Here is a 14,422-nt window from a genome sequence, read left to right as displayed (position 1 = left end):
GAGTGCCTCTGGCCTGGAAGAGAAAACAGGCAGGTGGGTGACAGAGTGCAGAGAGGACGTCAGAGCTGGGACTCAGGGGCTTGCCAGGGTCAGTACCCACCGACTCTCCTCCAGGCAACAGGAAAGTAAGTCCAGGGTGGGCCCTGGGCAGGGAGGTCGCCACAGTTATCCCCGGGGCCCAGCACTGCCGACTGCCCCTGCCCTGCCCTGCCCCGTCCCGCCCAGCCCCATCTCACCGCCACTCCGGGCCTGATCCTGCAACAGGGTCCTCAAGATCCTTCCCTGCAGGGAACTCAACTCCCGAAGCCGGCCCAACTCCTCAGTCAGTTCAGTGTAGGCCAGCGCCAAATTCACCCTGAGGTCAGAAGGCAGCGACTGGGTTAGAGAAGGGACCCAAGTCTTCCTCTGTGAAAGGAGAACTGGTTCTGCCCCTGCTTCTGACCCAGGGGGCCCTTCCCCCAGGGTCTCCTACCCCAGCTGCAGAAATCCTTCCCACCTCAAAAGCCACCTCTTCCAGGCAGCCTCCCTTTGCTCCCAGAGCAACATTCCCTAGAGCTAGGACAGTGGTTCCCTGGATAGGGATGTAGATGGGAGCAGTGATTTCAAGAAGTCCCTTAGTCCCTGTGTGACCAGGCATGGTCTGTGGCCTGAACACAACTCATACTGGTAGGTGTGAATTTCTCCCCATGTGCACAGAAACTGTGATGACGAATAAAACAGATTCATCAAAAGCTATGTGAAATTGATCGTAGCTTTCGTCACTGTGAATTTTCTCAAAAGAGTGCATCCTAAAAGCATAAGCATGATCTGTGTGCTGGAGGAGAGGGTCCGTGAAGAGCCCTACACTTGAAAAGGCCAGGGACCACTGCCACACAGCCCATAGCTAAGGGAAGACAGAGACTCCTGGCTGGCAGAGGTACCCACTGATAAACTTGACCCCAAGTCACCCAATAAACAGCTCCACTGCTCTTGCCTCAACCTCAAAGCTGCCTCTGGGCTCTTTGCAGTCACATACCTCCTGGGACCTCCCTGCTCTCCAACTCTGAGGGCAGCTGCTGTGCACTGCACACCTGCAGGGGGCGCCACCTGCACCAAGCACTTCCAGAAGCTGCCATGTTCTTTACTGGGAGCTCCTCATCAGGGTGTTCACATTCCCAGAGCCTCCCTAGGGCTGGGACTGGCTGTTCAGTGAGTGGATAATGAACTGCACCTCTGTCCACTTTCCTTTCTTCCTTGCCTTCCTCCCCACTTCCTCCTCAGGCCTCCTGGGCACCCACCCTCACGGAGCTGGAACACCTTCTGAATTTAGCAAGGGACCTCACCCACTTCCTTTCCTCTTCCTTTCTTTCTGGGTTACAGTGAAGCCAGAACCACGGAAGGTTGTCACTCCAGCACTGGCCTCTGCTTTCCCCCACTGTGACCTGCACACCCCCAGGAAGCCCTTCCTGACCTCACAGGAGGCTCTGCTGTGGCCTCGGGTCTGCATTAAGCTCTTGAACAAAGCCTGGGGTCTCCCTGAAGCCAGGAGTTCTGGGTTCCTTGTTCTCTATACCTATCCCAGTCAAGAAGGGATTCCAGAACTCTGGAAGTTGGAGCTGAAGGAAGTAGCAAATGTCACTCCAGATGGATCTCCTCCCAGGGCAGGTCCTCTTGTCCCAGGACAGAGAGGCCAAGAGGAGGCCAAAGTTCTCTACCCGAGGGTCGTGTCCCCATCTCACGGTGATAGACGTGAGAGAAGATACGTGTAGAAGGGCGGGTGTGAGGCCAGTCTGGTGTGAGCACAGGTGTGAGAGTGAGCATATCAGTGTGAGTGTGTGTGTGGCTGGCTCCGCAGAGAGGGGAAGTCGCGAGGTTAGGACTTCAGAGGGCAGGAAAAGCTGAGGTGGAGAGGGCAGATAACGACTGAGTTCCCCCACACTGGCTGGCTCCTTCTTTCTAATGCTGGGGTGAGAAATGGCCCCTCCCTCGACAAAACTATTTTTAACCCATTTGGACCAAAGCCAAATAATTGCAAACAGGCCGAACCCTGGGACACAAGCCCCCTTCCTAGGGAGGACAGGCCTCAGCACCTGTCTGAGAGTGGACAGGGACGGGCAGGAGCAGAGGTGAAGGAGTCTTAGGAACCCTTCACCGAGGTCCTGCGGCCTCACTCACACCACATCTCGGCCTTTCCATCTGCTGAATGTGTTCTGCGCTCCCATCTTCATCTCACGGGCCTGTGGGAGTAATGGCATCTTTTCCAGCAGACCGGGCGGTCCAGGGGTGTCCACGTCAAATCAAGGCAATCTGAGGGCAGGACTGTGCTATCCCCAGCTGCAGTGGCCCAGGGGCTCTGGGCGGGACACTGATGGAGTGTCGTCCCCTCCATGCCATACAGCCAATCTCTCTGCCCGTCCACCTTCACCGCTGTATCTCAGGTGACAGATACAGGTCATCGCCTTCGCACCCCACCTCAGAGATCTCACCTGCCACACTCAGTTCCCAGGCCCCTGTCTCTCCTCTGCGGGCCCTCCTCCCCCTGTCAGGAGCTACCCCAGTTTCCACCGCCCAGTGAATGGACAGGGCAGCAGCAACTGGAAAGAAGCCCCAGACAGCCCAGCCCCTCACCCAGCTCTGACACTGGGCGCCTGGGCAGGCGTTGCTGTCCTCTCAGAGCCCAGGCAGCCCTTACTAAGACCTCGAAGACCCTGGGCATGGTAAGGGATCTGACCCCCTCCTCATGGCTCATGGCCCTTTGGGACCTCCCACTGTATCAGGCTTGTCTCCCCACCTTGAGATGCACAGGTGGGGCTGCTAAATACACCAACAACCCGAATGACTCACTGACAACACTGCCAATTCAGTGGAAAAAAAAATCTCAACTTCACAACACAATCAAGAGCTACACACGTGCTCCTAAATATGCATTCCATTTCCTGGCTTCCTGACCCACGCCTGGGGGCTCTGTCTGCATCATGACTGTTGGGAAGGATGGGTCAGGTGAATGGCAACAGATGGCTGTATTTGGGAGCTTCTTTACAGCTCAAATTACAGAGAGAAGTTGTGAGTTTTTCAGAACTTGGGAGGGACCCAGGGAAAAGAAGAGTCGTAGATCATCTGTAAGAGTGCTATGAAGTGAAGCATTATGGTAAAGATGTTATTATTAATCTTCACAACAACCCTATGACGTTGTCACTATTATTATCTCTAAGCTGAGGTGGAGAGGGCAGATAACGACTGAGTTCCCCCACACTGGCTGGCTCCTTCTTTCTAATGCTGGGGTGAGAAATGGCCCCTCCCTCGACAAAACTATTTTTAACCCATTTGGACCAAAGCCAAATAATTGCAAACAGGCCGAACCCTGGGACACAAGCCCCCTTCCTAGGGAGGACAGGCCTCAGCACCTGTCTGAGAGTGGACAGGGACGGGCAGGAGCAGAGGTGAAGGAGTCTTAGGAACCCTTCACCGAGGTCCTGCGGCCTCACTCACACCACATCTCGGCCTTTCCATCTGCTGAATGTGTTCTGCGCTCCCATCTTCATCTCACGGGCCTGTGGGAGTAATGGCATCTTTTCCAGCAGACCGGGCGGTCCAGGGGTGTCCACGTCAAATCAAGGCAATCTGAGGGCAGGACTGTGCTATCCCCAGCTGCAGTGGCCCAGGGGCTCTGGGCGGGACACTGATGGAGTGTCGTCCCCTCCATGCCATACAGCCAATCTCTCTGCCCGTCCACCTTCACCGCTGTATCTCAGGTGACAGATACAGGTCATCGCCTTCGCACCCCACCTCAGAGATCTCACCTGCCACACTCAGTTCCCAGGCCCCTGTCTCTCCTCTGCGGGCCCTCCTCCCCCTGTCAGGAGCTACCCCAGTTTCCACCGCCCAGTGAATGGACAGGGCAGCAGCAACTGGAAAGAAGCCCCAGACAGCCCAGCCCCTCACCCAGCTCTGACACTGGGCGCCTGGGCAGGCGTTGCTGTCCTCTCAGAGCCCAGGCAGCCCTTACTAAGACCTCGAAGACCCTGGGCATGGTAAGGGATCTGACCCCCTCCTCATGGCTCATGGCCCTTTGGGACCTCCCACTGTATCAGGCTTGTCTCCCCACCTTGAGATGCACAGGTGGGGCTGCTAAATACACCAACAACCCGAATGACTCACTGACAACACTGCCAATTCAGTGGAAAAAAAAATCTCAACTTCACAACACAATCAAGAGCTACACACGTGCTCCTAAATATGCATTCCATTTCCTGGCTTCCTGACCCACGCCTGGGGGCTCTGTCTGCATCATGACTGTTGGGAAGGATGGGTCAGGTGAATGGCAACAGATGGCTGTATTTGGGAGCTTCTTTACAGCTCAAATTACAGAGAGAAGTTGTGAGTTTTTCAGAACTTGGGAGGGACCCAGGGAAAAGAAGAGTCGTAGATCATCTGTAAGAGTGCTATGAAGTGAAGCATTATGGTAAAGATGTTATTATTAATCTTCACAACAACCCTATGACGTTGTCACTATTATTATCTCTATTTTACAGATGAGGAAACTGAGGTTTACTGAGGTTCAGTCACTTGACCAAAGCCATTAAGCCTAATTGTAGCAGAGCTACTGGGATGAAGTCCAGGGGACTGGCCAACACACTCCTGCCTCCCAAAGAGTCCGGAAGGTTGGGGGAGGAAGGGCAGGAGGGCAACGGGTGACAAAGACGAGGAGGAGGCTGGGCCCTTGGAAGTGGCCTAGGAGCTCTGAGAATCGCCATCCCTGCCCAGGGAGAGGACGGGAAGGTGCCAGACATACGTGGAAGTGGAAGAGCAGAGGAATTGAGAGGCTGGCTCAAGATCACAGAGTGGTGGGGCAGAGAGCAAGGACTGAAACGCACGCTCTTGGCACCTCGGCCTGCTGAGCTGGCACCTTCAGAGGAGCCAGAGTGCAAATGGCAGAGCTGGCAGGAAGGAGGGCACCCTGGGCTGCAAACCATTCCACTCTTCATTGACTTATCCTTTCATTCATTCTTTAACACGTAATTCAGAGATCTCAAAAATTCTTCTGGAGACGATAATACACCTTCACTGTTACTGATAAAGCGACTGAGCTCAGCAAGGACAGGGACCTCAGCATCATTCTCTGCAAAAGGCAGCTGTGCGGGGCATAGGCTTCCACGTGCCCTATGTGGATGTGAGGGCCAGAATCCCGGCTAGTGCTGGGTCATGAGCTTAGAACTAGGAATGGCCTTGAAGTCAGGTTTCAAGTTGGGGTAGGGGTCAGATGATGGAGTTGACAGTTTGCAAGTGAGTTGAGGTTGGGAGTAAGGATAGGGCTGGAGTCAGCGTTGGGGTCAGTAGTAAGGTTGGGACTAGGGTCAGGATCACCATCTGATGCAGGATTGGGAAGAAAACAGATGTCCAGCATTCCGTCCTGGCCCATAGCTGCCCCCAGCTGCCCCAGTGACCTTGCCCCTGGGGGGATTTAGGGACCAAACTTTCCACCACCCACAGGCACACCCAGCATCAGTCTTCCCGCCCGACCCTCGGGGAGGGGACCATAAGCACCGGGCCGTGGAGCGGACTTGAGGTTGGAGGCCAGGCAAGGGGGGGCAGGAAGTCGCTTTGCAACAACCCAGTGCTCTACCACTTCCTTTCAGGCACCTTGAGCCCCTCCACTCTCTGCGACCAGCTATGACTTGCGGTCCCCAGAGCCTGGCTCTTCGTGGCAGACTCTGCCAAGCTTCTCAAACAGCCAGATGCCCACTGTGTCCAGAAAGCACCCCCAGACTCAGCCTAACAGAGCAGCTCACAGGCAGGCTGCACATGAGGGTCTCGGTGTGAGCAGTGGCCACCCACAGCTCCCAGGCAGCCTGGGACCACCCCTGTCCACACTGGCGGCTCCAACATCGTTATTAACAGTACCCCTTTCACTTTCAAAAGCAATCTGGTTTGGCCAACAAATCACATGGTCGCCTCTCATATAAGGCCTCCTACCTGAAGAACTTGAACCAGAACAACACCCCAGAGGCCCCACCGCCCCACTTGCTCAGGACCTGCTCGGTATTTTCAGGAACTTCCTACTGAACCTCTCGGGTTACTGAACCTTACGACTCCCACTTACTGGGCTGAAGGAGTTGCGGAAAACTGCCTCTCGCACAGCCTGGCCTGGACCAAGCACCAGGGGAGTGCCAAGGAGACAGGTGGGGAACAGGGAAACTGGTTTGAAGCTTGCTTTTTTTGGGGAGACTTCAGTTTAAAAAGAGGAGGATGTGGAGTTTCCCATCCCCAGGAGCGAGTATGAGCAAGAGAGCTCTCCGCCTCACCCGCCAGCAGGCAAAGGGTCAAAGGCTAGAGTTCAAAGCCCACCGACCTCAAACTGAACTCAGCCCCTCCCAGTCCTCGGGGAGCCCCCAGAGCTGCAAATGTGCAGGGTTTGACTCCTGTGAGCATGGGTGCCCTGGCTGAAGGGGCCGTGAAAGAAAGGAAGTAGGGAGGGTGAGAAGCGTGAAGGGGGAGGCCCTGGGCTCGCTGGTTCTGGGGCATGAGGCTAAGCTCAGGGTACACGGGGGTCTCCGACTTCCGTCCTGACCCACCCCACACTGCCCTTGACCTCTGTGCAGTTTCCATCCTCTCTCTGAGTTCACACTTCTCCCCTACCGCTAACCGCAGCCCACGCAGAGGCTTGGTGGCGGAGAGAGGGGTGTGTGGGGCGGGGGGGGGGTGCGGAAAAGGGCACAGGCTGCAACGCTAAGCCCCCCACGCTGGGAAACAAGCAAGACCTACAGTTTTCCCCTCACCATCTCATCTTCTCACCAGGTCTCACTCAGACCCCTCACAGATGAAGCCCTGCCCTCGCTGGGCCTTTAATCCCATCTCAGAGCCCCCCATAACTTCCTCTTCCCCTCAGGACTGGTCACTCTCAAAGGCCCACTTGGGAATCCCTCGCCTCTGAGCCCAGAGGGTGGGAGCTATGGATTCTGCACCTCCCACCTGGGCTGAGACCCACCTAGGGCCCTTGCCTCCCTAAGCATCCTCAGGAGGGGACGGTCCACTCACCTCCTCCTCCACCATTGCCTTTGGCCAGAGTAGCCCCCAGTGGCTCTTCCTCAGGACAACATGCTCCCCCCACCAGGGCCCTGGCCACTAGGAGCAGACCAGAGGCAGGAGAATCTTGTCCCAGGTCAAGCCTGGTGGATGCAGGCTGCCCTGGTCTGAGGGGCTGTCCTCGAAGGAACTTTCATGGCTAGCACGCAGGCCAGGGACTTAGAGGACAGAGGCTGCCTCAGCACAGACAGGACAGAGGGAGGGGAGTGAACAGAGGCAGGACAGGACCAAGGGAGGGGAGTGAACAGAGGCAGGACAGGACCAAGGGAGGGGAGTGAACAGAGGCAGGATCGTCTTAACAGCGAGGACTCGAGGACTCGCAGTTAAAACAAACTGGCCTGAAAGTGGCCACACACAGACGGGTGGGCCCTTTTGGGACAAAGAAGCAGGGTGACTCGGGAACTGTGTCTCCCACTTGAGTCGTCCTCATCCTGATTACACCCGCCCCACCTGGACTCCATCCTGGAGAAGCCTCCTGCAGGAGTCCCAGCAGCCTGGAGGCACAGGCAGAGAAGAAGGGGGTTGGGGCAAAGGGAGCCCAGCAGCGTGAGGCCTCTTCAGGTGGGAGGACAGGGGAGGGGGCACTCGGGAAGCGGCTTGTTACAAAAAGGAGCTGAGTTTATAAGAAAATAAAACTACCGGGGGAGTGAGGACTTCCTCTGAGAATTAACTCTTGCCAAGCTGGGACCATCCAGAGAGCTGGGCCCGAAAGGCAGCATGCTACTGGGCACGCAGGGCTGGCTGGCTCTGGCTGCCCTAGATGCAGAGATCGGGCACCCGGGCAGAGTCGGGCCACAGGGAAGGAGGGGAGGGGCCGATGGCCACCTCTGCTGAGACTGCCTCAGGCCAGCCCCTGACCAGAGCGGGCTCCTTCTGGCCAAACACCCCGGCAGGTGGTTGGGTAGGCAGGGGGTCGGGCTGGTGCCTCGATGGGGAGGGAAGGGAAGGGACGGTTCTGGCTAGAAGGAGCAGCACGGATGAGGCGACCTCAAAGCACCGTATTAAGGTATGGGCTCCCTTTCACTCACCAATACATAGCCCTGGCCTCTGGGGACCCACCACCCCTTTTCTGTCCCTTCTCTCTGTTGCTTTGGTCTTACTTTCCTCTCACATCTCTCAGCAATGACTAAACCCTGGGACCATGAGGGAAACCTGGGGTCCAGAGAGGTGGGATCGAAGTCAGCAAGCAAGGCCACTTCGCATCCCAGGAAAGGTCCCCAGGATTCGAGGCCTGAGTGGTCAGACTCTAGCCCTGCCACTAGATCCTCCCTCGGGACTCAGCCAGATAGGGGGAGCCTTCACTGCTAGTCTTCTAAGAGAAAGGTGGACACAGTGACCCGTTAAACAGACCCTACAGCATGACTTCTGGGGCAAACTAGATTCTAGAACATGTGTGTGTGTGTTCTGGGTGTGAGCACACAGCTAAGATAGGCCATGTGTGTGTGTGTTCCGGGTGTGGGCACATGGCCGAGGTGGGTCCTGTTGTATGTGTGTGTGTTCTAGTGTGGGCACATGGCTAAGATGGGTCCTGTGTGTGTGTGTGCACTCATACATGTGTTCCGATGGGGCACATGGTCAAGGTGGGTCCTGTGTATGTGTGTGTGTGTGTGTGTGTATGTGTGTATTCCAGGTATGGGCACAAGGCTAAGATGGGTCCTATGTGTGTGCATGTGTGTTCCGAGTGTGGACACATGGCTAAGATGGGTCCTGTGTGTGTGTGTGTTCCAAGTGTGGACACATAGCTAAAATGGGTCCTGCAAGTGTGCCTATGTTCTAGGTGTGGACACATGGGCTAAGACGGGTCCTGAGCCCCAGCTACAAACTAGGATGAACCTTCTCAGCTAAAGGCCTCCTGGCTGAGGGGTCCCACCCACTAGTCCCACAAACTGTGTTCTCACCCCCCATTATCACAACTCCACCCAGGCCCCACACCAGGGTGGGAAGGGAAGTGAGGGCTATCCCTAGTTGGCCAGAGGCTGGGAGGAAGATGAGGAGGAAGCCTGCTGGGGTCCTAGCACTGGGTATGCTGTGTGATGGAGGATTAGTTTCTGCCCCTCTCTGGGCCTCAGTCTTTCCCTCCAATAAAAGTGGGGAGTCTATGCCACACGCCTCATCTCAGGGGAAAGACTTAGGCGGAAGGAGGTTTGAGCTCTGTTTCTCAGAAAGTGGGAGAGGGTGAGTTTGGGTGCGGATGTGAAAGGCCCAAGCTTGCGGCTGCTGTTGGGCAGGCCCTCAGCCCCCCTGCTGCCCAGTGCTACCCAGAGCCCTGCCGTTAGGCTGCCCACTCACAGCTCCCTTCTACTTCCTGCTGCCTCTCTTCCCGCTAGGACTCCAGGGACAGCCCAGCAGAGCAGGTGCTCATTGCCAGGCAGGTGCTGCGTGACGCAGGGAAGGCCCTCCGGTCTCTAAGGCTCGGGCTTGTCTCTCCTGAGATAAGCAGAAGGGGCACCCAAATCCTGAAAGAGATGGTCTCCTTCCTCACTGTGGACAGAGGGGTACCCGATCACCTGGGTCTTGTGACTGGTGTAGACAAGGGGTCCCCAGATGGAAAACTCACCAGGGGACCAGAGTACAGCAGCAAAGCGGCTGAACGAATCTCTCCCAGTCTCTGACCCTCGAGAAGAGATGGGCTTGAGCCCAAAGAAGAGCAGAGGACATGCCAGAGCCTGAGTACCGCGGAGGCCCCCCTCCTTCCTCTGAAGGGTGCAGACCAACAGGCAGCCCAGACACCACAGGCCCGCGGACTGGGCGGGGAGGTCACCCAGATGGTTCGGCAGGGCCGGAAGGGACCTTAGGGGCCTAGGCTATGCCACCCCCAAAAGAAGCCACTCAAAAGTGAGAATTACAGGGAACCAGCAGTTAGCATAATGGCTATGTCGCTGGATTCCCACGTAGTCAACCGCGGTTCACGTTCCAGACCTGGTGGCTTAGAACTCACGCCGGGCGCGTGTGCATACTTGCCCAAGATCCCAAGAGGAGAATGGAGGAGAAGGGATTGCGGCGTGACCATCCCTCCTGGGGGGTGATTTCTCACTTTCTGTCTCTGTCTCTCTCTGTCTGTCTGGCGACCGCACGCGCCCTATAACGAAAACCTCTCAAAAAAAAAAAAAAGTGAGAATTACAGACATGACTTACTGATCGTCCCCGACTCTCTTCACCCACGCCATGTCCCGCTCCGACTGGTTGGAGGCCATATCCTACAGGGGAAGGTTGAGAGGTCAGAGCCCACTCTTGCCCTGGCCTGATCCAGGGGGTCCTGGGGCCCTGCTGGTTACCTGGGCACGGGTCTCCCGTAGCTGCTTCAGCTCGCCCTGCAGGCGCTCACACTCTGCCTGAAGCTGCTCCTCCCGGAGCTGAGCCCCTCTTGCTGCCCCCTGGGCAACCTCCAGAGCCTCTTCTAGGCGCCGCCGCTCCAGCTCACTCACACTCGGCGTGGGGCCTGGCCAGCCTGCTGTCAGGACAAGACAGCATCAGGCAGGTCCAGCCACCTGCCAGACCCGCACCTCACCACGTGAACAGGTGAGGACTGCAGCATGAGGGACCCGAGAGAGCAGCCAGGACAGGAGCCCAGAGATGAGAGATCTCTCAACAAGGGCAGTGGGGAAGGATGGGCTGGGTTGCTTTTTGTAATCTTCTTGGAGGCCAGAAAAGTTAAGATGGCCCCTTGAAGGCTTCCCTGGCCAGAGTCAAGTCCAGAGCATCCTCAGGAGCCTCCTCCAACCACACCTAATGAGGGCAGGGGACTCTGGTTGTGGGCGCCCTCTGCTGGTGCACACAAGAATTGCCATGGAAACTGGGGTACTAGTAGAAGAGGCGAGGGAACAGTTGGTAAGCGGGAAGCAGGGTAATTATGTAAGAAAGTTACGATATTACAACGGGGTGCTAAGTCAGCGGCAGGTGTCCAGTGCACCAAATAGGGTTAGGCTTGGGGAGCTGGAGGAGAATGAAGGGGCTGCTGAGATCTCACCATGACTCATGCCAGGTCCCCCTCTCAGTGCAAGGTAATGCAGGTCCAGATCGGCACAGGACGGGGCAGGGGCAGGCGGGGGGCTCAGGCTGGGGAAGGCTGCATCCCGGAGACCTTGCTGCTGCCGCAGTTGCTGCTCCAAACCACAGATCTGCCGCAGGTGAGTCTCTACCAGGGCCCGCTGGATGGCGGATGGGGAGATTCAGGTGAGAGTCTGTACCAGTGAGGGCCAGCGAGCTCCAGTGGGCCCCCCAATCCCTGGACATTCCCATGTCTGGATAGTCATCACCCCACACACTAGAGCAGAGCCCCCAGATCACAAGGCCACTCTCCAAGAGGCCAGGAGTGTGAGGTCTACTCTCCTAGCAACTGCAGTGCAGACGAACCTGGCAAGGTCGGGGTCTTCTTTTCTCTTCTGTCATTCACAGACACACAAAGGACACCCAGAACACCCAGACCCTGTCCAGATACCACCACCCCTCAGGAGCATAATGGCTTCCATTTGTGGACGTGACTTAAGCACTCCGGTGGTAATAATACCACACCTAGCTCTTCAGCTGGTTCGTGAATGAAAATGAGTAAACACACTCGTTAGGTAAAGACCCAAGAACCGCGCCTGGCACACGGTCAGCGCCAGGTAAACATTTATGATTATGAAGATAGGGCACCTTTCCATGACCCCCCCATCACTCTCGCCACAGCTCAGTGGTGTTACCCATTCCACTTTTCAGAGGGTTGGAGCTCAAATGGCTTGACTGAGGTCACAGCTAAGAGATGGCAGTGGCCACGTGTCCCTTACCTGCTCACATGGATGGTCACATCCTAACTGCAAGTCACACACCGTGACCCATCCCAGCAACCAGACACTCGTGCCCATCCCTGCCCTCATCCCCACAGCACCCCGGGCACACAGGGCCTCACAGTGCCGCAGTGCCTCGGGGTCAGCCCAGCCAAATACACATAGAGACAGTGTCCCACAGGGTCAGGATGTGCAGTCACTCACAACCTGGATGACACACACCATCTCACAGGCCAAATGTGCACTCACAGATACAGAAGAACACGGCAGAGGGTGCACGAAAGCACGCACACACACACCCAGGGTTGCACATGATCACCAGGTAGGCATGCAGACACACACCACCAGGTATACCACACCCTCCAGCACCCCAGTTCCCTGGGCCTCACCATCTCTCCTAGCTCTGTCTCCAAGTCGCTCTTCTCCACACAGAGCTTCTCGTAAGCCTGGATCATCTCCCCGAGCTGTTCTTCCTGCTCTTTATTCTTCTGTAACTGGATGGGGCCCGGAGGGTGCACCACAGAGTCAGGCCCATCCTTTTCGTGGGGGCTGAGGAGCTCCCTGCACCTCCCACCCCCACTCCCACCACCCTCTGAAGGGGCAGAGGAGCTGCAGCTGGGTTTAGGGAGGCCAGTGGTCATCTCTGATCAAAGGGGCAGAGGCCAGAGGCTGGGGTAGAGAACGGGGGTGGAGGAGCTCAGTCTGGCTCACCTCATGCTGGAACTGGTTGAGTCGTTGCTGCAGACTGACCTTCTCCACCTCCAGCAGGGAGCCATCCTTGATTTCATACAGAGAAAAGCCGTGCTCCTCTCCGAAGTCACTGATCAGTGGGTACTGCGGGCAGGACAGATCCTCAGGAGAGCTGGTGCCCGGCTCCCCGCCCACGTCTCAGCCTCACTGTGTCCTCACCTCTCCTTCCTATCCAGTGGGGATCTCTAACCCTATGGGCCTGTAGAGTCCCACCAACCGGGTCATTTTCAGATCCCTCCTGATTGGCTGAGAGTTCTCGGGAGTTCCCATCCAGAGCAGTCACATTTCTCAGAGATGACTCTCAGGTTGCCACGAGTCTGCCCCCTGCCCACGGGCCTGTCCTGAGGATCCACGGAATCTCTGCTGGACTCCAGCTCCTGCCACCCCACTCTGCCTTCCCCATGCAACCAGGCCTCCCTGGTCTCCAGTTCTGACCTTGATTTCATAGACTTTGAGGCGGCGGCGGAGGGTGGCGTTCTCCCTCTCCAGGCCCCCAAGCCGCTCCTTGATGTCTCCGTAGGCCGTGATGAGGGCAAAGTGGGAGGCCGAGCACATATCTCCCCCCAGGGAGGGGTCTCCAGGGCCGTCCAGCCACACCTCACTGGGCCCCAGCGCCTCCTGGGTCAGGATGCTGATGTCGTCCTCAAACATGGACTCCATGGCAAGGGTCTGGGCCGGGGCCCACCCTGGGCCTCCTGGGAGGGCAGGAGCAACCATGGAGAGGGCACTGGAGCTGGTCCCTGACGGCCCTCAGCCTGGCCTGCGTGCCCTGTGGCCAGCTGAAGTGCAGCCTGAAAGCTTCCTGCCTGGAACTCAGTGGGGACTCCCAGGGCCCCTTCCCAGACTCCTGCTGCCTTTGAAGAGAGGGCCTGGAATCAGATGAAGACTTGGGGGTGGGGGCAACAAGTAGAGGGGAGCCAGGCTAGCGGCAGGAAGGTTCTCAGGGAGCCCAGACAGACCTGCAGAGGGAGACGCCTGCCTTCCCAGCCCACCAACCTGCCTGCCTGGCCTCACTCCTTAGCCCCTCTGCACCCTAGGTCTCTCTTCCCCAGTACCTGGCTGCCAGGCTTCTCAAGGCAGGCCTCTGGCAACCCAGCGCCTCCCTGGCGGCCCCAGCTTCTGGGAGGGCCAGCCTCACCACTGCCTCCTCTGCTGAGCCCCCGCCCAACCAGCCTGCTAGCCTGCTTCCTCCCGCAGGATCCCAGGGTTCAGGAAAAGGAAGTGCCCTCCCCTCCTCCACGGCGGTGGCAATTCTCCAGGCTGTCCTGGCCCCTGACCTGGGACCTACAGGAAGTCCTTGGCTGAGTGTCAGAGGGAGCAACTGGGACAGGGGGCTCGGGCGAGGAGGACTGCAGAGAATTCCCGGTCTGCACACAAGGAAATGGGGAGCCCTGGGAGGGGGCAGGCATGACTCAGGGCTCCCGAAAGTGTAGGCAGCGAGGGGGTGCGTGTGTACTCCTGCCGGCCCTGTTGATGAATGTGTGTGTCTGTGGCTGGCATGTGGGGGGAGTGTGTGCCTGTGAATGAGTGTAGGTGTGTCAGTCAATGAGCGCCTCGGCGGGCGCAGAGCTGGGGTCGAGCCCGAGTTGGAAAGTGACCGGGAGGCAAAGTGGATGTGCGCGCGTGTGTGCACGCGTGCGTGAGCGTGTGGGCAGGGTGGGCACGTTCGGGCCGTGAGTCACGTGAGGCACTATGGGAATGTCCGAGGTGTGTGCGCGCGCTGGAGCGTGTGTGCGCCTGGCAGAGGGGGCTCGCGCTCAGGCGTGAGTTGGGACCGCGGGGTCGGCGACCTCCGCAGCCGGGCTGCAGGGGCGGGGTGCAGAGAGGTCAGGTGCAGGCCCCGA

General features: G+C 57.6%; 1 protein-coding gene across 1 annotated transcript in view; it reads right to left on the bottom strand.

The window, feature by feature from the left end:
* Nucleotides 1-14,416, bottom strand: part of TBKBP1 (TBK1 binding protein 1) — a 17,360-nt gene extending 2,944 nt beyond the window's left edge. The window contains exons 1-8 of the mRNA XM_027767310.1: nt 13,014-14,416; nt 12,540-12,662; nt 12,218-12,322; nt 11,030-11,210; nt 10,338-10,513; nt 10,198-10,259; nt 237-355; nt 7-13 (exon numbers count right to left, since the gene is read on the bottom strand). Of these exons, the coding sequence (XP_027623111.1) occupies nt 7-13; nt 237-355; nt 10,198-10,259; nt 10,338-10,513; nt 11,030-11,210; nt 12,218-12,322; nt 12,540-12,662; nt 13,014-13,295 (1,055 nt within the window). The 5' untranslated portion in view covers nt 13,296-14,416. The remainder of the gene's footprint in view (nt 1-6; nt 14-236; nt 356-10,197; nt 10,260-10,337; nt 10,514-11,029; nt 11,211-12,217; nt 12,323-12,539; nt 12,663-13,013) is intronic.
* Between the last annotated feature and the right edge of the window lie 6 nt (nt 14,417-14,422).

The sequence above is a fragment of the Tupaia chinensis genome, unplaced genomic scaffold, assembly GCF_000334495.1.
Source record: "Tupaia chinensis unplaced genomic scaffold, TupChi_1.0 Scaffold144171_1, whole genome shotgun sequence".
Classification (NCBI taxonomy): domain Eukaryota; kingdom Metazoa; phylum Chordata; class Mammalia; order Scandentia; family Tupaiidae; genus Tupaia; species Tupaia belangeri.
The sequence above is the reverse complement of the archived record's forward strand: the minus strand, read 5'-3'. Positions and strand labels throughout refer to the sequence as shown.